This window comes from Acinonyx jubatus, chromosome A2, assembly GCF_027475565.1.
Source record: "Acinonyx jubatus isolate Ajub_Pintada_27869175 chromosome A2, VMU_Ajub_asm_v1.0, whole genome shotgun sequence".
Taxonomy (NCBI): domain Eukaryota; kingdom Metazoa; phylum Chordata; class Mammalia; order Carnivora; family Felidae; genus Acinonyx; species Acinonyx jubatus.
The window spans coordinates 86,128,244-86,153,192 of record NC_069383.1 but is presented as its reverse complement, the minus strand read 5'-3'; the positions used below and the strand labels follow the sequence as shown (position 1 = coordinate 86,153,192).

At 38.6% G+C, this 24,949-nt stretch overlaps 2 protein-coding genes across 8 annotated transcripts in view; one reads left to right on the top strand and one right to left on the bottom strand.

The window, feature by feature from the left end:
- Window positions 1-14,059, bottom strand: part of FAM185A (family with sequence similarity 185 member A) — a 149,748-nt gene extending 135,689 nt beyond the window's left edge. For 2 of the 5 annotated variants that reach the window (XR_008296894.1, XM_053218589.1), the window contains exons 1-2: window positions 13,375-14,059; window positions 10,799-10,908 (exon numbers count right to left, since the gene is read on the bottom strand). Coding sequence is in view for 2 of the 5 variants with exons in the window: in XM_053218589.1 (XP_053074564.1) it covers window positions 10,799-10,908; window positions 13,375-13,831 (567 nt within the window). In the remaining 3 variants the exon portion in view is untranslated. The remainder of the gene's footprint in view (window positions 1-10,798; window positions 10,909-13,374) is intronic. The other 3 variants (XR_008296896.1, XR_008296895.1, XM_015069738.3) reach the window with 2 other exon arrangements.
- Window positions 14,060-14,067: 8 nt separating this feature from the next.
- Window positions 14,068-24,949, top strand: part of CCDC146 (coiled-coil domain containing 146) — a 118,255-nt gene continuing 107,373 nt past the window's right edge. For 2 of the 3 annotated variants that reach the window (XM_053218577.1, XM_053218576.1), the window contains exon 1: window positions 14,068-14,473. The gene's annotated coding sequence lies outside the window, so the exon portion shown is untranslated. The remainder of the gene's footprint in view (window positions 14,474-24,949) is intronic. The other variant, XM_015069726.3, reaches the window with a different exon arrangement.

Here is a 24,949-nt window from a genome sequence, read left to right as displayed (position 1 = left end):
TATGTTTCCTTCTAGGAGTTTTATGGTTTTAGGTCTCATATTTAGGTCTTTAATCCATTTTGAGTTTGTTTTTGTGTATGATGTAAGAAAGTAGTCCACTTTCATTCTTTTGCCAAGTAGTTGCCCAGTTTTCCCAGCACCATTTATTGAAAAAAAAATGTTTTTTCTCCATTGCATATTCTTGTCTCCTTTGTCACCAATTAATTGCCTATATAGGTGTGGGTTTATTTCTGGGCTCACTACCCTGTTCCACTGATCTATGCATCTATTTTTGTGCCACTACCATACTGTTTTGATTACTATAGCTTTGTAGTATATTTTGAAATGTGGGATTGTGACACCTCATTCTTCTTTCTCAAGACTGCTTTGGCTATTCAGGGTCTTTCATGCTTCCATACAAATCTTAGGATTATTTGATCTAGTTCTGTGACAGATGCTATTGGCATTTTGGCAGGGATTGGATTGAATCTGTAGATTGCTTGGGTAGTAAGGATACTTTAACAATATTAATTTTTCCAATCCGTGAGCATGGAATATCTTTCCATTTGTTTGTGTCATCTAGCTTCTAATTTTGATTATGAAACTGAAAGTATACGATACTGAATTTTCAGAAGACAATATTCTAAATGCGCATTCTAAAACTTAGGCACTGATGAGTGAACAATATAAAAGGAACTATGAATATTCTCATCCAATTAGTCTTTCAACATGAAGATTTCATTGTGTATCTTTTACAATAAGAACCCAAACCATATCATTTTGCTAAAAGGACATATGATGGGATTCTTTAATCTTTTATGACATTTGTACAATTAAATTTATTTGAAATGGTTCACATGTGAACAGATACTAAAGGAAGGTTGTGGGAGATGCAGGAGAGAAGCATCAGAGGAAAAGACCTCAAAAGGGAAGGGCTGGAGAAGGTGCAAGGCCTTAGGACATGTTTACACAGCTGAACACTGCTGAGGCTCATAAGGAACCCTAGAGCCATTAACATTGTCAAAGGCCGGATCCTCCTTCACACCTGACCCTTCCTAGTGATATAGAAACCAGTTAACTCGAAATTCAACCTTGAAAAGCTAAACCATTAGATTGATTAACACACTTGCTTGGCTGACTTTATGCACATAGCCTTTAGCAATTATCCTAATAAAAAGAAGCTTCATTCTGGAGTCAGGGCCTCATTCCCACTAGAGTATGAGGACCTTCACTAACTGCACTTTGTTTGCAGACTCATCTTTTGCGACTCTGGAACAATTGGTGGAGTCGGCAGGATTCAGTGCGGCAAACAGTCTTGGACTACTTCGGTTTACAGTCACAGGGGACCAAAGCGGAGCGGTAGGACAGGGGTAAGTCCCTGCTTTGGGATAGTGAAGTATGGGAAACTCCCAGTCTCAGGATCATGAAGCTTACTCTAACATACTTCGTACTTTATTGCGAAGTTCAGGAGTAAAAGTGCAAAGGGGAACTTTTGATGAGCTCTGGTACTTGGTTAAAAAACACTGCTATTGGTTTAATCTTTCTGGAAAAAATCTTTTAAACCTTAAACAATGGAGATTAATTACAAAAACGCTTACACATGCTCATCAAAATGGAGATATCATTTCTTTAAAAGTTTGGTCTTTTATGCTCTTTGAGATGGCTTTACAGCCTTTACAGTCTGACTCAGAACAAAATATAATTTCATCTAAATTAAAAACTCATCAAGAAGAAGGAGATGAATTGGATTTTACATCTGATAGTTTTGAGGATGAATCTTCTTCCAAAGGAATCAAAGCTATATAGCACCTGAGGAAAATACTTTACCAGAATGGCCTCCGCCGCCACCCACAAGTGATGATTAGAGCCAATTGTCTCTGGCTAGTCTACCTCAGGATAGAGATTTTAAGGAATATTCCCAAGCAGCTGCCAAAACTCCTTTTGTTTCGGGGAACTTCCCTGTCTTCTCTGGCCCAACATAGACTGCCTAATTCCACTAAAGGAAAACAAAAACAAACCAAACAAATAATACAAAACAAAACAAAAATCGGTATCTGCTCGTCTATCTGAGCTGACAGACTTTAGAACCATGTGAACTCTTTTCTTTGCCCTCTGTGCCTCTGTCTGCCTTCGGGAAGATGTACGCTGTCAAAAGGTAAAGAAAACACTTCCTTAAACTTTAAATTTCCTCACTGGTTCCACAGGAAAAAATTAACAATGATAAACTTTTAAGAAAACACAGATAAAATATTAAGATAGACATGTCTTTTAACTTTATTCTACCAAGGTTGAGATAAATGGAATTTTTAAAATATACTGGTGTAAGGTTAAAATTCCGCTTTTCTCTCTGTTCAAAAAACAGAGCTTTCTTTGACTGTTCTGCTCTTGATAAGACAATGTAAACAAAGGTTTTTTCTTTTCTCTTTGCCAAAAACACCAAAGCTTTAGGTTTCATCTTTATCAAGTCTTTGATTGCTTAGGTAAAACTTCTCAATATTAAAGGAACTAAGTTTTGCTAACAACTATATAATGCTATACATTCGCCTTTAGGATCTTTTATTGACACGTTAATTAAATAAATAAAATTTTAAGATTTATAATAATTTACAATCCTATTTAGGATATGCTTTATAATAACATCCTAAGGTTATAACAAACTTCCCAGGATTTAAATGGTAAATAAAACATATTTAATATTTAAACTAATTTATATTTGTTGGATTTGTCTTTCAAATTATCAACTTTAAATATAAAACTTTATTCTACTAAGGTTTATTAAAGGTCAAATAAACTCATGTTATCTCTGTTCCAATCTGTTAACAAAAGAATGACTTAAAGTAATGGTTAACTTTGTTTGCCTCATAGTTTTCATGGGTAATTGTTAAGATAGCTTTCAAAGTCTTTGGTAACTAAAACATTTAAGTTTTGTTTGCATGATAAATTGAGATAAATTCATTGGCTATCTAATGAGATAAAAAGCTAAGACACTAATTACTAAATATGGGCCTTTAGAAAAAGGCACAATAGGCCTTATTTTTGAGTGGAATAGTCTTACACTTAAAGGTATTCATATGCATCCTGGTGTTATTGACTATGATTATGAAAATGACATTCAAGTTATGATATTAGCCAATAACCCTTATACTATTCAACCAGGAGATAAAATTGCTCAATTACTTATTCTTCCTTACACAGAGGGCCACAGCAATCCTGTTATCAGAACTGGAGGTTTTGGCAATACTGGAAAGCAATTATATTGGCAAACTTTTTTGAAAGATCCTCGTCCCAAAATACATCTTAAAATTAATAATAAATCTTTTATAGGATTAGTAGACACTGGAGCTGAGGTTACCATCATATCTGAAAAGTTTTGGCCTTCATCTTGGCCTGTTGAGAACATACCTGTAATTTTTACAGGACTTGGCTTCTTGGAATAAAAAGAAGTCAACAGATTATGAGATGTGAAGGACCTGAGGATCAGATAGTAACTCTTAAACCCTATGTGGCTAACATTGCCATTAATCTGTGGGGTAGAGATTTACTTCAACAATGGGGTGCATATATTAATATCCCATCTATATCTACTCAAAATAAAAATAGAATATGTGCCATGGGATATGACCCACTGAAGGGATTAGATAAAAATCAACAAGGCATTAAAACACCCCTCGATATTTTCCCCAAACACAAAGCCACAAGGCTAGGATATCCAAATTTATCCTAGTGGCCACTGCCAAAGAACAAAAATATGCGCTGCCTTTAAATGGCTTAATGATGAGCCCATATGGATAGAGCAGTGGCCGCTTCCTCAAGAAAAACCGGCAGCTTTAAAATCTTTAGTTTCTGAACAATAAGAAGCGGGACATATTGAACCTTAAATTAGTCTCTGGAAATCTCTGGTTTTTGTCATAAAAAAGAAATCTGGAAAATGGAGAATGCTGACTGATCTCTGAGCCCTAAATAAAATCCTACAACATATGGGGGCTCTACAGCCTGGCCTTCCGAGTACAACCTGCTGCTATCCCTCAAGATTGGAAAATTATAATTATTGATCTTAAGGATTGTTTTTTCTCCATTCCCTTAAACCCTAAAGATTCGGAGAGATTTGCGTTCTCCGTTCCTGTAATTAATCATGAGGAGCCCATAAACAGATTTCAATGAAAAGTTTTAACTCAAGGAATGTTAAATAGTCCTACTCTTTGTCAGCTTTTTGTTGCAGAACCTCTCCGATATTTATGATCTCAGTTTCCTCATGCTAAGATCATCCATTACATGGATGACATCCTTTTAGCTTTACCCTAACGACATGATTGGCATGCACTCTTTTTAGCAGCTCAGGCAACCCTCTCAAAATATGGCCTCATTATTTCAGAAGACAAAATTCAATTTGAAGATCCCTTGTTCTATTTAGGTCAAAAATTAGTACAAAATTCAATAATGCCTCAAAATGTTCAAGTTCGTAGAGATACCTTGCATACTTTGAATGATTTCCAGAAGTTATTAGGAGACATTAACTGGTTACATCCTACTCTAGGTATACCTACTTATCAACTGACTCATCTTTTTGATGTACGTAAAGGGGATTCCAATTTAAATAGCCCTTGAAAATTAACTCCGGAAGCATCCCAAGAATTACAATGGATCGAACAAAAAATTGCTTCCAGTCAGCTTACTCGAATTGACCCCTCACTACCTGTTTCCTTGTTAATTTTACCATCACCTCATTCTCCTATGGGAGTACTTTGGCAGGCTAATGGAATCACAGAATGGATATTTCTTTCCACCAAAGCCTTTAAAAAATTATCTACATATTTAGACAAAATAGGAATGTTAGTTTTTAAGGGTTGGGAGAAACTTAAGGAAATAACAGCCCAAGACCCTGAGACAATTATAGTACCTCTGTCTCATGCACAAATATCCATGGCATATCGGCAATGCATTTCATGGCAACTTGGAGTTGCAGATTATATAGGTCACATAGACAACCATTATCCTAAATCCAAATTAACTGAATTTATCAAAACCACCTCCTTTATCATGCCTCGAATTGTACAATCAGTACCTGTAAATGGACCTAATTATTTTACAGATGCCAACAAATCCAGTTATTCTGCATATTATGGTTCTACTTCTAAATATGTAAAATCCCCATATGCTTCAGTACAAAAGGCTGAACTCTTTACTCTTTGCCATATTTTTATTACTTAAGGATGTATCCTCCTCCATCAATATCTTAACGGATTCAGCCTATTCTAAACAAATGATTGAAAATTTGGAAACCATTAATATTTATTCAGATGGCTCAGAATGGTCTTATTTTTTTGAATACAATATTGTGTCCAACACCAATCCCATCCTATATACATTACTCACAAATGATCTCATTCTGGGGGCGCCTGGGTGGCTCGGTCGGTTGAGCGTCCGACTTCGGCTCAGGTCATGATCTCACGGTCTGTGAGTTCGAGCCCCGCGTCAGGCTCTGTGCTGACAGCTCGGATTCTGTGTCTCCCTCTCTCTCTGCCCCTCCTGAGCCTATTTCGGATTCTGTGTCTCCCTCTCTCTCTGCCCCTCCCCTGTTCATGCTCTGTCTCTCTCTGTCTCAAAAATAAATAAACATTAAAAAAAAAAATTAAAAAAAAAAACCTTTAAATAAAAAAAATGATCTCATTCTGGCCTCCCTGACCCCTTGACAGAAGGAAATGTTACAGCAGATTCCTTATTGGCAGCTCCTATTATTACAACACAAGATTTTCACAATCTGACTCATCTTAATGCTAAAGGCTTAAGTAAACACTTTCTATTTCCCTTAAGCTAGAGAAATTATCACACACTGCCCCACTTGTGGGCCTATTGTCATTCCTCCATACTCTCAGGGGGTTAATCCCAGAGGTCAACAACCTAATGATTTATGACAAATGGATGTTACTCATGTTCTGCAATTTGGTCGCCTTGCATATGTACGTGTATCAATAGATACATATTCTGGTTTTGTATGGACTACACCTTTGTCAGGAGGAAAAACAGCCTGTGTTATTCAGCACCTTTTAGAAGCATTTGCCACAATGGGACTCCCCCAGAATCTTAAAACTGACAATGGCCCTGCTTATACTTCTCACACTTTTCTTATATTTTGCCAAAAATGGGGGATTTATCATACTACAGGCATTCCTTTACAATCGACAAGATCAAGCTATTATTGAACATACTAATCATACATTAAAAACCATGTCACAAAAACAAAAACTTGGGGATATAACCTTGAATCCAAAGAATCAATTAATGAAAGCATTATTTACACTTAAGTTTTTGGATTTAAGAGGTGAACAAAAGCTCACTGCAGCTGAAAAACATCACACAGTCTCTAATACCAGACCCTTTTTACAACCAATATTTTGGAAAAATGATAATAACCAATGGTGCCCTGGGTATGTTAAATTGTGAGGTCGAGGATTTGCTCTTATATCCACAGATGACGGGGCTATCTGGCTCCCAGCCTGGAAATTAAAACCACGATATGAACAGATGGGCGAACAGAAAAAGAGTTGACAATTTTCGACCACTGGACCTGGAGCAAGAGATTACAAAACAAAACAAAACAAAACAAAACGAAGCCAAACCTCCGACATGGGGTCAGATGAAGAAGATGACTCTAGAAGCAGAACAGATCCTCCAAAAAACAGGAACACCTAAGCCTCTACTACTCTGTTCATTGCCGTGATGTCGGTTCTTACCCTAATCGTGCGCACTAAAGAGAATCACACATATTGGGCTTATATTCTAAATCCACCTCTTAATAGATTAATTACATGGGATGATCCCTCTTTCCCAGTTTACGTAAATCATTCAGTCTGGTTGCCTGGACCTTATGATAATAGAGGCCCATTTAAACCAGAAGAAAAAGGAAAATAATCCCTGAATATTCTGTAGGTGCAGATGGGCCACCTATATGCTTTGGAACAGGTGAACACTGTGTTACAGTTCATTCACAGGCATGGATAACAAAAATACCCAATGGGACTAATGTCTCTATATTGTGCTTATTACAGGGAGTCTCCATGAGAAGTCAAAGCATTACATAGGATCACCCTCCTAAATTGCCTCGATGTCAATTAAGAAAGATTATAAATCCTGAGGAATGGGTTAATGGGGAGCTCTGTAGAGGAGAGATTAATAGAGTTCTTCTTAATACTTCCAAAGGAAGCATCATGAATTGGGCCTCTGTAGGCTCTGTTCGGACCAAATACTTCAAAAGAGAGCTCCGACGGCGTCGATATCAAGACGACATCATTTCAGATGTAACATCTGAACCCATTGTATGGCATGAAGGAGGGATGGCTCCCCCCAGCCCACGTTTACCTGATGGGCCAGTTCATTCAGAACTTTGGAAAATTAGTACTAGATTATTAGGCATGGCCACTTGGAAAGGCCACTTAATGAATATTTCAAATAAATTCTCCATCTCTTTTAGATTAAATGAGACTCATAAAATCCAAGCATGTGTCAGACTTCCTTCTCTGTTTATATTAGGCATGCCTCATTGGGACCCTGATAACAATCTTCTTACTTGCCATAATTGTTCTTTTGATACTTGTCTTAATTCTACTATTTCTCTTAACCAGGAAAAACAAAGCTTATATAACCTTAAGGCACATAATGGGGTTTGGATGCCTGTAATCATGGATCAGCTTTGGCAACACTCCCCTGAAATGTTACTCATGGATGAAATATTGAAACATGTCTTACACCACAGCCTACGGTTTGTAGCTTTACTGGTAACTGCTGTACTTGGGATTATAGCTATTACAGCAACAGCAGCAACAGCCGGTTTTGTGCTACATCAGACTGTACAAACCACCCACTTTGTACAAAACTGACATCAAGATTCAGAAAGGCTGTGGAACAGCCAACAGATGATCGATAGCCGAATAGAGAGCCAATTATCTGACTTGCAACAAGCTGTTCTTTTTCTAGGAGATCGATTGATTAGTTTACAACAACAGATAAAGCTTCAGTGTGATTGGAACATAACCACCTTTTGTGTCACCCCCATGTATATAATCAATCTAAGATATCATGGGACCTGGTGCGTCGACACCTTCTTAATCAAGGCAATACCTCTGCTGATATAGCTCAATTACAAAAGGACATTTATGAAACATTCAAAAATAAACTTGAGATGATTTCTGGTGCTCCTTCTCTATCTGAGATAACTAATAGAATCTCGGAATTGAATCCAATGACTTATATAATGAAAGGGCGGGCCTACGCCAAGCGACTCCATCTTGTTCTGTGTCCTTCACCTTGACCACACCTCCTCCCCTGAGTAACCCACCCCCCCCAACCTGCCTAACAGGACTCGACCCTTCCCCAGGACCCTTCCCCAGCCAATCGGCTGAGGCCATAGCCATTACCTCACCAACTGCCCCCAGGCCCCAATAAAACCTTTGTCCTTTTGAAACTCGCTCTCTTTCCCTGGTATCTCACCGCTGCATCGGTGCAGGTAGGGGATTGAGCTCGAGCTAGCTCGAATAAAGGCTCTTTGCTTTTGCATCGGACTCGGCTCCCTAGTGGTCTTTGGGGATCACGAATTCTGGGCATAACAATAAAACCCTTAAGCTTTTCTGCGATTGGTATTTTTATATTAATCTTTGTCTTATTACTTTGCACATACCTAGTCTGGAGAAGAGGACAGCAACGAAGCAGAGAATAGGCTCTTTGCAAGAGCCTCTGTCTTTGCTTTCCAGCTTTGCCAAATGAAAGAAAAGGGGGAGATGTGGGAGATGCAGGAGAGAAGCATCAAAGGAAAAGACTTCAAAAGGGAAGGGCTGGAGAAGGTGCAAGGCCTTAGGACATGTTTACACAGCTGAACACTGCTGAGGCTCATAAGGAACGCCTAGAGCCATTAACATTGTCAAAGGCCGGATCCTCCTTCACACCTGACCCTTCCTAGTGATATAGAAACCAGTTAACTCGAAATTCAACCTTGAAAAGCTAAACCATTAGATTGATTAACACACTTGCTTGGCTGACTTTATGCACATAGCCTTTAGCAATTATCCTAATAAAAAGAAGCTTCATTCTGGAGTCAGGGCCTCATTCCCACTAGAGTATGAGGACCTTCACTTAACTGCACTTTTGTTTTCAGACTCATCTTTGGCGATCCGGCCATACTTCCTGCAACAGAAGGTATGCAAATAAAAGTGGCTGCAAAAAACAAATGATGTAAAAATTTTTAAATGCATCAAATTAAACATTCTAGTTAGTGTTTATGAATCTAAAAATGAAAATGTTTTGCAATTATGAAGCAAAGGTGACTGACTTCTCTTCAACAAAGTTATATGCCGTCAAAGTTCACAAAAGTACTTGACAATGCAAGTGTAAGAAGTAGCAGTAGAAATGAAAAGCTAGCGCCTATCAGAGATGTAGTTGAAATCCTTTAGAGCTGAGACCAATCTAATTTTAAGAAAATTAAATAAAAAAGTGTTATTACAGGAAGATGGATGGCTCAGTCGGTTAAGTGTCTGACTTCAGCTCAGGTCATGATCTCACGGTTCGTGAGTTCGAGTCTCACGTCAGGCTCTGTGCTGACAGCTCAGAGCCTGGAGTCTGCTTCAGATTCTATGTCTCCCTCTCTCTCTGCCCCTCCCGCCCCTCACTCTTTCTCCCTCTCTCTCTCTCTCTCTTAAAAATAAACATTAAAAAATTTTTTTTAAAGTGTTATTACAAAACAAGATGAATCCTTTGTTGTTTAGCACAAATACCTACTTAATCCTTAAATAATGAGCTACTTGATACATTAAAAATGTGACTACTATTTTAGGCATATTTTTATTTTTTTAATTTATTTTTATTTTTAATTTATTTTTCTTTTTTTAAATTTAAATCCAACTTAGCTAACATAAAGTGTTATAATGATTTCAGGAATAGAATTTATTGATTCATCACTTACATATAACATCCAGTGTTCATCCCAACCAGTGTCCTCCTTAATGCCCATTGCCCATTTAGCCAATCTTCCCACCCAACACGCTTCCAGCAACCTCAGTTTGTTCTCTGTATTTAAGAGTCTCTTATAGTTTGTCTCCCTCTCTGTTTTTGTCTTATTTTTTCCTTCCCTTCCCCTATGTTCATCTGTTCTGTTTCTTAAATTCCACATATGAGCGAAATCATATATTTATCTTTCTCTAACTTATTTCATTAAGCATATTTTTAGTGCTTAAGGCCCTTTCCTTACTCTTTAATAAACAGAATAAAACCGTTTGTTGAAACGAAAATTTCTTTAACTTAATAAGATCTCAGAATACTAAGAATGTATTATTAGTTTCTCTGTACACTTTAAAATGAAATTTAAAAGAAAAATGAGGATGGGCCACATGGGTGGCTCAGTCTGTTAAGCATCTGACTTCAGCCTTAGGTCACAATCCCACAGTCCCTGAGTTCAAGCCCTGCAACAGGCTCTCTGCTGTGAGCCCAGAGCCCGCTTTGGATCCTCTGTCTCCCTCTCTCTCTCTCTGCCTCTCCACTGCTCTCGTATGCACACTCATGCTCTCAAAAGTAAATAAACATTAAAAAAATTTTTTTAATTAAAAAAATAAAGAAAAATGAGGAAAACCTTCAGAGTTGCTACAACCTCTGGACTTTCAGAACAGAACTGATTTCAAGGTAAAATTTCTGCCAGAAATGTCTGAAAGATGAATAAATAATACTTAACATTCTCAACATGATACTCAGAATAATAGCTTTATTTTGATACTGCAGCTCAAAGTTTAAGGTTTTTTAAAACAGTAATATTGAAACACAATTAGAAAAATTTTCATACCTTAACAGACTGTAAGATGCCAGTCCCCTGCTCAGTTTCAATTTTGCAATTATCACACTCAATATTTTGGACTTTTACACAGCCAGACCCTGATGACTTGATATTCAAATCTAGAAATTAAAAAAAAAAAAAAAAAAAGAAAAAGCAAATTAGTACTATGGCTAATGAGCTCCAAAGCATTTTAGTAACCCCTAGAAATCCAGCTCCTGAGTTATGTTCATAATATTACTGAACTCTGGAGAGAGCACAGTTGTCAGCACCTAAGGGGTCCCACCACAGCAACAGGACCAGATGTAGTGCCCTTTTCTGCTTGTTTTAAGAAATAAAGCAGTGATTTCTGTTGACCTGTATCACCTAAAGAGAAAGTAAGTAATATAGGAGACAAGTCAGGGAGGTCATCAGAGACTCTAGTTATTATAGACATTCCTGGGAAAGATCATAGAAGCCTCTTCCCCACTGAGACAACACATATACACAGACACACACACACAGGTTCGAATAAAAATATAGCAAGTTAAAAAGTCATTATGAGGGGCGCCTGGGTGGCTTAGTTGGTTAAGCATCTGACTTTGGCTCAGGTCATGATCTCATAGTTTGTGGGTGGGTTTGAGCCCCACATCGGGCTCTGTGCTGACAGCTCAGAGCCTGGAGCTTGTTTCGGCTTCTGTGACTCCCTCTCTCCGTCCCTCCCCTGCTCACGCTCTGTCTCTGTCTCTCAGAAAATAAATAAATGTTAAAGAAAAAAAATTTTTTAAGTCATTATGGTAAACTGAATATGCCAGTTAGCCTCTTCTCATATTCATGAAGATTTAAAGATTTGTTCTGAAATCTCCTATAAATTAAAAGCATGTACAGGAATAGTATGTATCTGTGTTTGTTGCCCCACACACAAACTACTGGGGCTTAATATCACAATTTTAATAGTTATGGCATAAAAAATTTTCTACAGTTTTGTATATAGCAGTCTCTATAAAGGTTTAATAAACAGCAATACTAGAATAATCTAAATTATACAAACCAACAGTTTTATCCCATCTTTACATGGAAACAAATGTAACCAAGAAACGTTTACCCAGTTAAGTAGTGTTGCAACATAGCCTTCATCCAAGGCAGTGTTGATAGACATGGAGAGAAAGAAACATACTCTAAATACGCTCTACCCACCCCGCCCCCCACTAGGTAGGTAGAGAAGTTAAGGCCAGACACTGAGTGGTAATAATGCTACTCTTATCTACTCACAGAAACAGGTATAAACAAACTGGAGGAACAAGTAAGTATGAAGAAAACTGAATTATGTTGATTTAAGGAGCTCGTGTATAGACATGTAGAAAATGGTAAATTGGAAATGGGATTCTGGCTCTAAAAAGAGGAATAAAAAAAAATGAGGTTAAGGATCATCAATATGGATGGTTTCACTTTTATCTGCGCTACCATAAAAATTTTGCTTAACTGTATTTTGATACTTAGTCCATTTTTTATTATGATAATATAACGGGAAATCTTTCTCCCCAACCCAGAGGGTTCTATTTTGAGGTTAGGGTCTCTTATTCATCTAGACTAGTTTAAAGAAGTTGAGAAGCAGTAAAGCATAGTGGTTGAGCAGACTGCAGTCAATTCCCATTCCAGCTCCACCACTTTATATCTGAGAGATAGCTGATCTATCCCCATGAGAACAGAAGTTTCATGAAGGCATGGATTTTTTCTATTTTGTCACCCACTATAAACACTTGATGAAACTTGCTATCTCTCCCACTTCCTTAGGTGAAACAGTGCCAATAACAGTATCTACTCTATAGCGCAATTGTAAGGGTTAGAAAAGACTATCTTAGAAGTGTTAGCTGCTGTTATGATCATCATTAGTATCATCCTTCAGTCAGGAAGGAGAGCCTGGGGAGACTTCCCTAGAACAATGTGTACACACTGGCTTTCATTTGAGAAATATCATGGAGCCCAAATACTTAGAAACATTGCAGGCATTATCAACTGAAGTTTCCCAGGCAGTTTTACTGTGTGTGTGTGCGTGCGTGCGTGCGTGCGTGCGTGTGTGTGTGTTTTCAAAGACTGCTACTCATGGAAAATTTACAATGGAGACGTATCAGTAAAAGGCTGGGTGCCTGTTTGAAAGCGAACACTTGGTCCAGGTTAGATATGGAACACCCTATAGACCGAGCTGTTTTGGAACAGACCCCAGGCTGTGAGCACTGAATGGATTATCAAGAAACTACAACCCTGAAAAATTAACCACTTTGCTACTGACAAAGTGCAGTGACAGCAAAATTAGGAACTAAGTGCCAAAAGAGAATATAAGGGTTCCACAAATAATATTTGACTTAGATTATTCCATATGAGGTTTCCAATGTCTTTAACTGCGAACCTGATGTCTAACTTTCACCAGGAAACCCAAAGTAGAGCAAGAAAAAACAAACAGAAAAGGCGGGAGCAGGTTCCGAGGGGGGACAATAGTAAATTAGGCTGGAAAGTCAAAGGAACCAATGAAAAGTGCACGTCTGCCCAATTTCAGAAGGTCGCCGGCTGTGCCCTGGGACCCAAACCCGTTTTCACTTCACTTCACTTGCCAAACTTCAGGGGCGCGTTCACCTCCACGGACGCCTGGGGGTCGATGGTGTCAGACACGATGGTTACCTCCTTCAGCGCCTCGTCGTATTTCACCTGCAAGCCGGCCAGGCCCCGCGCCCCGCCTTCCGCTGATCTCACCGCGACCAGCACGCGGTCACCGTCGGGGTAGGTGAGGGGGTCCAGGGGCCTCACGGCCAAATGGCACGGAAGCCGCGCCCGCAGCCGACCGAACGGGCTCACTAGCAGCACCCACTCCTTCAGAGCCTGGCGCGCAAGCCCCGGCCGAGAGACTGTGGGCTCGGACCCAGGCTGGCGCTGGCGCTGGCCCCCACCTGAGCCGTACTCTCGGGCCGAACCAGTCCAACACGCCCAGCTACCCGCAGCTCTGCCGGCCCCAACTCGGAGCTGGCTGAGCCGGAGGCGGCCGAACCCCCAGCCCGAGCAGGGGGCGAACATGGGCGCGCCCCTCTCGTGCTCCCTCTAATCCCCTCAACCACAGGCCGGTCTCGCCACCAGCCAGTCAACTTGACCACTACGCCTACTCAAGTCAAAGGGGGGTCGTTTGAGAGGATTTGTTGAAGCAACAGCAAGACTGACCACTTTCTCTGGCAATTTAAACCTCAACCGCACACGCCTCACCGGCAAGTTGAAATTTCAAAGCTCTAAGTATCTACTCTGACTTGGACTCCTCGCCTGCGCCCTCCCCTTTCGCAAAGGTGCATGGGATAGGTAGTTTCAAAGGGGACGATAGGTCCGAAGGGCTTTGAGCAGCTTAGAAACTACATATCCCAGGAGGCAATGCGCAGGGTAGAAAGGGTAGTAAGACCACGTGTTAGACCCGCCTCCGAAGGCGTGAGCTGCTGGCCTGAAGCCCATTAGCCATTGGAGGAATAGGAAAAAAAAAAAAAAAATCTACTTGGGAATCCAACTGGCCAATGGAAAGCGCGGAAGAAACAAGGTGGGCAGGACTGCGTGGTTTCCTTGGATACCCGGGACGCGACTACTTTGATAGAGGGTGGAGCTCTGGAGTGAGACCCTGGAGGCCCTAATCCACGGAGAAATATAGGAACTAAATAAGGATCAGGACCAAGTTAAGGGGTAAGAAACTGCGCTTTTAAAAAGTGAGAACTAGATGCAAACTAAAGTACCCTCGGTGGGTGGTTAGATCCAAACTTCACTAAACTAGTGGGGGTTACCCTGAGATGGAGAATCCCTGGGCAAGAGGGTAAAGAGCCAGATTGGTGTTTTTTGATGAACTCCCTCTTTTGATAACAAATTTAGGAATAGCATTAGAGCCCTGCCTTCTTCCTGAGCCTAAGTGATCTTAAGCCAGTCATTGAACGTCTCTGGGTTTTAATTGCTTGTCCTTAAAACGAGGTCAATAATACTTTCCTTGTCTTTCCTCAGAGTTTTTGTAAGGATCAAATGATATAAATGGATGTGAACATGAGGCACAGGCTACAAAATTGCCGTGTAAATTACTGTATTTTTATTTTAGGGATAGCACTGATTCTTAGTAACAAAGAAATATCTGAGAGATCGGGACTTGTATTGACAGCAGCATTGATCTCTTTGACTACAAATGCTCCTACAAAGAAAAATCAGTCAGCATAGTGCAATGAGAAGAGCATGGGACTATTTCCTGGCTCTGTCACCTGGCTCTTTATCTGCGTCTCCTGGATCTCTTTCTTCAGCTTTAAGATGAAGAAGGATTGTACTAAATGACTCTGTAAGGCATTTTTATCTTCTATAATTCTGTGGGCAATTTTAAAAATGAAAAAAAAAACCCACGAGATTTATTTCCTGCTTGCCAACATATCTCTCCCTTTCTGTGCCCCTTCCTCCTCCTACCAGTTATTCTCTAAGTTCTTTAGTAAAGACAAACTGCAAGCAATGATGTTTAATAAAATGCAAGGGCTGAAACCAAATGTCTTAGAAAACTGAAGCCCTTGGCCAAGTGCAAATTACTGGGAGGTATAGTGATAGACTACCTAAGTCCTAATGAACTTGGCTAAAGTCCTCATGGTCCCAGGTCACAGGGTTCTCTGCCAGCCATTACCTTTTTAAAAATTCAGTGTTTTCTTAGGTTATCATTTGCTCTTTTCTGTCCTCCTAGTTCTTTCTCCCTCCTTATTCTCCCTCCTACTGAAGACTTATGATAGATGCTTAGCTTTTAGGTTCACCAAGTTCCTGCTGTATACTAGTTCTGTCCTTGGCTTTGTGTTTCATTTGGTCATAATTATTCAAACTGCTCTTCAACCTGTCTTTTTAATGAAAACCCACAGGGATAACTTTGAAAATCAATTTGAAAAAGGCATTGGTTTAAGCAAGTTAAGAATGCACTCACATCTGTTGTGCACATGCCAAATATTTTTAGATTAACTAGGAATACCTTCCAGATTATTTTGTTTCTATGGTAATATTTCCTTGTGAGAACAGCCAAGTTAATGGAATTGGCAAATGAACCATAGTTGTCTATGTGGCAAAATCATTGTTTGATTATTTTCAAATAAAGCTGAAGAAAAGTGACTGAAAAACTGCTTTTCTGATTATAGGAGTGATCTCATGTGATCTCACAGTTTGTGACTTTGAGGCCTACAGTGGGCTCTGTGCTGACACCTGAGAGCTGGGTACCTGCTTCAGATTCTGTGTCTCCCTCTCTCTCTTCCCCTCTCCCACTCACGTTCTGTCTCTCTCTCAAAAATAAACATTAAAAAAATTTTTTTTAATGTGTATACATGACCTGGAAATTATACTTCTGGGGATTTAATGTAAGCATAAAACTACGGATGTTCAAAAAACTTACGTTCAAAGAATTTTGTTTTATAGAGTTACTTATGATAATGAAGAAGTGAAGCAATTTAAATGTCCAGAAATAGTCGTAGTTACATAAATCAGTATATATCTGGAATATTCTGCAACAATTTAAAATTATATTCTGAAGAATATTCAATGATATGGGAAAACTTCCATAATATAATTGGAAAGGAAAAACCTCCAGTTCTCTTTCTGTGTGTTTCTCCATTACTCTCACACTACTACCACACTCACAACACTTCTGCTGATACTCTGGGTGTTCTAAAGTTTAACTCAATTCTAACACTATCTACCTGTAAATAGTGTCAAATCCCACAGGTTAAGGGCTCAGTTCCACAAGACTGCTCTCACCTACTTGATATGCCAATTACATGTAGTGGTCCCTGGGTTACCCACAACTTCTGTCTGATTTGGCTACAAATCAGAGGTTCCCACAACCCCTTCTCAGTTTTTATTATTATTTTTTAATGTTTATTATTGAGAGAGAGAGGGCAAGCAGGGGAGGGGCAGAGAGAGAGGGAGACAGAGAATCTGAAGCAGGCTCCACGCTGTCAGAACAAAGCCCAATGTGGGGCTCAAACTCACAAACTGTGAGATCATGACCTGAGCCAAAGTCAGATGCTCAACTGACTGAGCCACCCAGGCACCCCAACCCCCTTCTCAGTTTTGATGAACTTGCTAGAGTGGTTCTTAGAACTCAGGAAAACATGTTTCCCAGTTTATTAAAAGATATAATGAAGGATACAGATGAACAGCCTGATGAAGAGATACATAGGGTGAGGTCTGGGAGGGTCCCTAGAACAGGAGTTTCTGTCTCCCTGGGGTTGGGGTGTGTCTCCTTCCTTGTGTGGATTTGTCTGCCTACAAGGAAGATCTACATACCCCATACTATTGGGATTTTTATGGAGGCTTCATCAAGTAGGCATGATCAATCATTAATCCCATTTTCAGCCCTTCTTTCTTCTTAGGAGAATGGAGGCAGGGCTGAAAATTCCAAACTTCTAATCATGGTTTGTGCTCTCCAAACCCTCATCCAGGAGCCATCCAGGAGCCCACCCAAAGTCACCTCATTAGAATGAAAGGTAATCCTACCACACCCAGAAATTACAAGGGTTTCAGGAGCCCTGTGCCAGGAACCAAGGAGAGATCAATATATATTTTTTCTATTATCTCACAGTAATATTAAGTGAAAAGAGTAGAATGCCAAATTGTATGTTTAGTATGATCTCAATTCTATAATAATAATAGTAGTAATTTTAAAATAAAATTGTATTTAAAATATATTCCATTGAAACAATTCCAACTTGATAACAATGGTTATCTCTAAGTAGTGAGATCTTTAATTTTTCATTTTTTGTGTATAAACATATATTACATCTATAATTTTAAAATATTAAAAGCTTTTCTTAAAATACATTGTTTCCTAAGACTAACTCAAATAATGAAATAGGTGGAGAATTTCTTACTATCTAAATTTAAGTGCCCATTAAGATTTTATTTAATAATTGTTAATAGATGGACAGCAGAGGGCATGAGAGAGTTTTCAGAAAAATGTAACTTAAAGAATTCTGGAATTCTTCAGTGAGGGAAGCCCTAGGAATTTGCTAACTTTCTCCATTATAACTTTTAAAATAAATATATCTTATGGCTTTTATTCTTCTTATGAAATCTTAATAAATCAATAATATAAACTAATAACTGACAGTACTAAGAAGTATTTAATGAACACATAGGTAGCCTCATTTGAAATCTACATGTTATTTCCATGCAGATGATGTACCGGAAAAAGTTTGTTATTTCATGCAGTCAAATTCCCCCACTTTAAACACCTTGAGAATTTGCCTATGTTACAAATATTCTCGAGTACTTTGTATGCTAAAACAATATGTATTTGTGTGTATATATGTTTGTGTGTCTAAGATAATATTTTATTGCAACCAAAGTTTACTCATAATAGAAAAATTTTTAAAGCTAACTTAGGCAAGAGTTCTTGTATGTGCTAACACTTAACGCCATTTCTACAAGATAGCAATAGTGTTTCAACCATTCACACAGTGGTAGCACTGAGTAGAAATATCACTTACATTTTATATATTTTGAGACAATGCTGTTAGTTATGTATGGGTTCAAGATTCATATTGCTTCCTGATAAATTTTCTTTTTTGTCATTAAGTAATGACCCTCTTTATCTCTAGTATTGCTTTCTGTCTTTTTAAAGTTTATTTTTATTTATTTTGAGAGAAAGGTAGAGAGCAAGCAGGGGAGAGGCAGAGAGAGGGAGACAGAATCCCAAGCAGGCTCTGCACCCTCAGCACAGAGCCCCATGAGGGGCTTAAACTCACAAACCATGACATCATGACCTGAGCCAAAGTCAAGGGTCAGATGCTCAACTGACTGAGCCACTCAGGCGCCCCACTTTCTGTCTTGATACATATTTTTACCTAAAATATTTTCATTCTTTTACTTCAAACCTGTGACCTTATAATTGGGGCTTGTGTCTTATAAACAGAATACAGCAGGATATTTTAAAACCAATTTGAGAATCTGTCTCAATAGGTAAATTAATCCACTTACATTTTTTGTAATTACTCTTTCATTTGTATTTATTCTTACCATGTTATTTTGTGTTTTCTATTAATCTTTCTTTTTTGCTTTTTTCAGGGTGGGGTCCTCTTTTTTCTCCATTCATTTAGTCTATATATTTTTCTTTATTCACCTGTTTCCTCTAATCAATCAATACCTTCATCCTCCTTTTGAACAATGGAATTCTTTAACATCAGTTTTTTCCTTTCCATCTTTCATGTCATATTGCCTTGTATATTTTAGTTTCACTTTGTTTTTTGAGGCCACACAAGTAGTTGTTATTGTTTTTTATATTTTCTGCTCGTTTGACTTTAGCAACATTTACCAATTTATTTGCTCACCTCTTTCCTTCTAGATTTAGTTTTGTTTTTACTGAAGTATATTTTTATATTTATTCAATGGATCTCTGAGTAATTTCTTCAGACTTTGTCTGAAAATGTCTTTATTTTGCCCTTTTAAATAATAGGTTAGTTGACAGTTACCGTTTCTCAGTACTTTGAAGAAGTACAGTTTTTGCTAATGACAAGTCTTCTATCTGTCTAACTTAGTTCTTTTGTAAAGACAAAAGAACTTGGTTGCTTTTAGAATTTTTTTTCTTTGTTTAGATGGTCTACAGTTTTAGCACTTTGTGTAAGTTCATTTCTTTTGTTTGCTTTTCTTGGTTTTATTTTTTTTAATTTTTTTTAAATGTTTATTTATTTTTGAGACAGAAAGAGACAGAGCATGAATGGGGAAGGGTCAGAGAGAGAGAGAGAGAGAGGGAGGAGAATCTGAAACAGGCTCCAGGTTCTGAGCTGTCAGCACAGAGCCCAACGCGGGGCTTGAACTCACGAACCGCGAGATCATGACCTGAGCCGAAGTCGGATGCTTAACCGACTGAGCCACCCAGGCGCCCCTGCTTTTCTTGGTTTTAAAGAAAAACAGTAAAATTCATTTTTTAGGTGGACAGCTCTATTAATTCTGGCAAATGTATACTGTGACATAACCACCATGACAATCAAGATGTAGAACTTTTCCATCATTGCCAAAAGCTCCCTCATGCCACTTTATAGTCACTCTTTCTCCCCCAACACCCAGTCTGTGGCAAACACTGATCTATCCTTATACTTTTGCCTTTGCCAGAAACTCATATAAATGGAATCATATAATACATAGCCTTTTGACTTAATATAATGTATTTGAGATTCACCCATGTTGTTGAATGTAGCAGTAGTTTATTCTTTTTTATTTCTGAGTTGAATTCCATTGTATGAACAGTATGAAAACAATCTGTTTCCAGTTTGGGGAATTTCCCATTTGGGGTGAATATTAATAAAGCCAATATAAACATTTGTGTACAGCTTTTGAATAGATGTATATCCTCATTTCCTTTGAATAAGTGCATATGAATGAATGGCTGGGTCATTTGATAAATGTATGTTTAGCTTTATAAGAAATAAGTAAACTTTTCCAAAGAAGCTATACAGTTTTGTATATTAGCAGTACGTGAGAGTTCCAGTTGCTCCACGTCCTCACCAACATTTGGTATTGTCACTTTTTTTAAAACAGTCTAATAAGTGTGTAATTATATCCCATTGTGATTTTTATTTGCATTTCCCCAATTACTAATGAAGTGAGCATATTTTCACATTCTTATTTGCCATTTGTATATCTTCTTAGGTTAAGTATGTGTTCGAATCTTTTGCCCATTTTTAAAATTGGTCTGTTTGATTTCCTGTTATTGAGTGATGAGATTTCTTTGTATTTCTCAATACCAGTCTTTTATCAGATACATTGTTTGCATATATTTTCTTCCTATCTGTGACTTGTTTTCAGTTTCCCAATACTGTCTTCTGAAGAGCAGATCTCCTAGATTGTGAAAAATTCCAAAATATCTATTTTTACCTTTGTGATTTATAAAAATCTTGGGGAAAAAAAACTTTCTCCAAACCAAGGTTGTGAATATTTTCTCTTATGTTTTCTTCTGAACATTTTTTACTGTAGATTTTACATTTAGGTATGTACCTCATTTCAGTTTACTTTTTGTAAATGATGCAGGGTATGGTTTGAGGTGTGTGCATTCTTTTACATAAGGATGTCCAGTTGTTCCAGCATAATTTATTGAAAAATATGATCATCTCAATGCATTAACAAAAATTAGCCAAATTCATTACCCATTCCTGTTAAAAACTCTCCATGAACTTGGAGTAGGAGGAAACTTCCTCCACCTCACAGGCAGCTATGAAAACTTACACTTGATACCATACTTAACTATAAAAGACTGAATGCTTTCCCTGTTAAGATGTGGAACAAAGAGAGAATGTTCACTCTCACTATTTTTGTTCTGCATTGTAGTGGAGATCCTACATTGTGGAATAAGGCAATACAAAGAAATAAAAGGAATCTACGTTGGAAATGAAGAAGTAAAATTGTGTTTATTTGCAGAAAGCACAATCATGTCAGTAGAAAGTTCCAAGGTATATTATGCAAAGCTACTGAATTAATAAAAATGTTTCACAAGGTTATAAGGCACAAGGTCAATGACAAAACCAGTTGTATTTCTAAGGACTAACAGTGGCATTTGGAAATTGAAATTTAAAAATAATACAATAGCATACAAAATGTGAAATACTTAGGGATACATTTAACAAAACATATACAAGACCTATCTTCTGAAAGCCATAAGACATTGCTGAAGAAACTGAAGATCTAAATAAGTGGGGAGAATGTTTGAGGAACAATAAGACTCAACATTAAGATGGCATATCACCCCCACACTAATGTATTGATTCACTGCTCAGTCAAAATTGCAGTAGGCTTTTTAAAAAAATAGAAATTGACAAGTCGCTTCTAAAATATATATGGGAGGGATGCCAGGGTGGCTCAGTCAGTTAAACATCCGACTTTGGCTCAGGTCACAATCTCACAGCTCGTGAGTTCAAGCCCTGTATGGGGCTCTGTGCTGCAGCTCAGAGCCTGGAGCCTGCTTTTAATTCAGTGTCTCCCTCTCTCTCTGCCCCTCCCCCACTCACACTCTGCCTCTCTCTCTTTCTCTCAAAATTAAAATAAACATTAAAAAAATTTATATATGGGAACAAAAGTACATAGTATAGTTAAAACATTTTTGAAAAAAGAACTAAGTTTGAGGACATATTCTACCTCCTTTTAAGACTTACTACAGAGCTATGATAATTAATACAATGTTGTATTGGTGTAAGAATAGACATAAATCAATGGGACAAAAGAGAGAACATAGAAATAGACTGATTTAATTTTTGAGAAAGATGCCATGATAATTCAATGGCAAAGATACTTTTCCTAACAAATGGTGCTGGAACAACTGGATATCCATATGCCCCTCCTCTCCAAAAGAATATCAACCCTTCACACCACACACAAAAACTTGAAACAGACAAAAAACACAAGTAGACGAGCTAAAACTCTCAAAGATCCAGAAGAAAATATAGGGGAAAATCTTGTGATATTGAGTTTGGCAAAGATTTTATTTTTAACTTCCTCTTCCAATGTAAGGTAGAAAAATTGGCTTGGTAAATATTCTTCCAACCCTATAATGAATATAAGAACCTTTGCTTTTACAGGAAGGAAAGAAATTGAGTAAGGGATGCTGCCCAAGGGGAGGAAGACTGAAGTGGAGTTCCGCCCAGGGCCAGGGGAAGCCTGAGAACAGGAAGTACTTATGCAATGAAAAGGAGGCTCTGAAATTTCTAGACATGGGAGAAGGAACTTTGCCTACTTACGGTCTAAAGCTGGGCCTGCCCCTAAGAGTTGACACATATTCTTTCAAGGACTTTAAAGGTTTTTTTTGTTTGCTCCCCTTCGCCCCCCACCACCCCCACCCTGACGCAGTACTCAGTATCCTACATAGTCTTTCTTTTCCTACATTAAAACATCTCATAGTGGGATTTGAAGGTTAGGCTTACCAGGACTCTTATACCAAATCTTAAGAAGTATTCTGGGACAAATTCATGCTAGAGAAGGCCCAGATCACCTTGTCCAACCTATAGATTCCTAAACTATTTGATCCAATCCTAGCTTGACCTCTGTTTATTTGATCCCTGTGAAAATCATTTAAGGCACATTACACATGAAAGCAGAAGAACCCAACAGTGGTGGGAGGGAGCTAACATGTATTGAGGAGAGCACAAACCATGATTAGAAGTTTGGAATTTTCAGCCCTGCCTCCATTCTCCTAAGAAGAAAGAAGGGCTGAAAATGGAATTAATGATTGATCATGCTGGGTCTGGGCTGAGATTTTGTTCCATTTAATCTTCACAACAACCCTTAAATCATCTTGCAGTAAAGGAAATATCCACTTAGAGGATGAATATCTTGCCCAAGCTCACACAGGAAAGGGAAGAATGAAATTCAACCCTGAATTGATGAACTTCAGGCTATTCATTTCCATTACTCCATGTTGTCATCCTGGTAGACTAAGTTAAAGCCACTAATCCCAGTCTTTGATGAAATAACAGGAGGAGAAGGAGGAGGAGGAGGAAGAGGAAGAGGAGGAGGAGGAGGAGGAGGACAAGAAGGAAGGGAAGAGCCAGGGCTGTTGCAGATGGGAAGCAGGGATAGCCCATACTAAATGAAGTTCTTTGCTAAGGAAAAAGACCCATCTAGATTCACAGTTCCTACAGACTAGGGTATGGGGGAGAGGAAAGGGGTAAATTAAAAGAGCAGGTTTGCAAGGCAATGGCCTAATTAGATAGGACATATTGACTGGTATTGTTATGAATGTGCTTTCAGATATGCTTCTAAAAATTCAAACAAAGGTGGAAGTAGATTTGAAAAACATGGACATTTTTATAGCAAAAGTAAGGAATGGCCTGCAATGTGAAGATTCTAGATCACACACAAATGTAGAATCTCTGCTTCACAGACCTTCCGAAACACTGTCAACCTCAGACCTACTTAAACATTCTAAACCTCCCACAGGATTTGGAGCTCAGTTTCTACTCACTACCAAATTATTTGGAAACCATTAAGGGAACTGTGGGGGCCTCTCAGGCATCTTTGAATTTCTGAAGCCTGACTGGACTTGCAGAATGACTATAAATTATTGCAGATATAAGACCAGTGTTTCTTGCCACACTTTGCAGAGCTGAAAGCTTTCCTTTGGTTTGTAACTATAGCAACAAGTTCTATAGCTCATTGTTTTGCACAGCTCAGTCTTACCACCTCATGGACTGCCTAGTAATCTGCTCTACAAGAACTAAGTTGTCTTTAATTGACTTACCTTATATTGGCCTGCTGTTTGCTAAAGGGGTTTTAGCTTATACCTTTACAGGGACAGAAGTCAAATTGCATTAGCAGTCTGATCCTTGATCCTGTTTTACATTACTGGAGGCCAAGAGGAAAGGGCTTTACCAAGGCCATGGCAAGAGGCCTATATGGTATAACAGAAAAGGGTAAGGGATTTGGAGCCAGCGGACATGAGTTTGAATAAATACTGCCATTTATGGCTGTGTGATCTTGGGCATATCACTTATATTCTGTGACCTTCAGTTTCCTCTTCTATAAAATGGAGATAATAATAGTTACAAACATGGTTGTCATAAGAATAAAGTGAAATAATATGAAGGAAAGCTTTGCTTAAACTGTCAAGGGCTATATAAATGCTGTTATTAGTAAGTGCACAGGTGAGTGACCACCCAGCAGCAGTGCCCGCATGCTGGTGAGGGCAACCAGGAGCATATGATAGGGACAAGAATCATGTCTGTTTCTCTGACAGTCTCCACGTGGATGGTGCTTCCCATCCTGACCCACTCAGAAATGAGTACTACGGAGCTCATCTTGACTGTGTGGGTTTCTGAGAAAAAGAAGAGAAAATGTAAGAAGTTTTAAAAAGAGGGTGAATAACTTTCCTTGGGTCTGTGTTTGGTGTTGGAAGGTTCAAAAGAAGGCAAAAGGACTAATGAGTTGGGAGAAGGCCTAGCGCTCTCAGCTTCCTGAACCTATAACAGAGTCTTTGGTTCTCTGTGCTCATGGGCAGTGAACAGGTTCCTCACTGGTTACACATGCATATAATTTAAGATTTAACTATCTAATACTGTGAACATGTACTTTAAAGCCTCAATAGGGGCTCCTGAGTGGCTCAGTCAGTTGAGCGTCCCACTTTGGCTCAGGTCATGATGTCGCTGTTGTGAGTTTGAGCCCTGCATTGGGCTCTGTGCT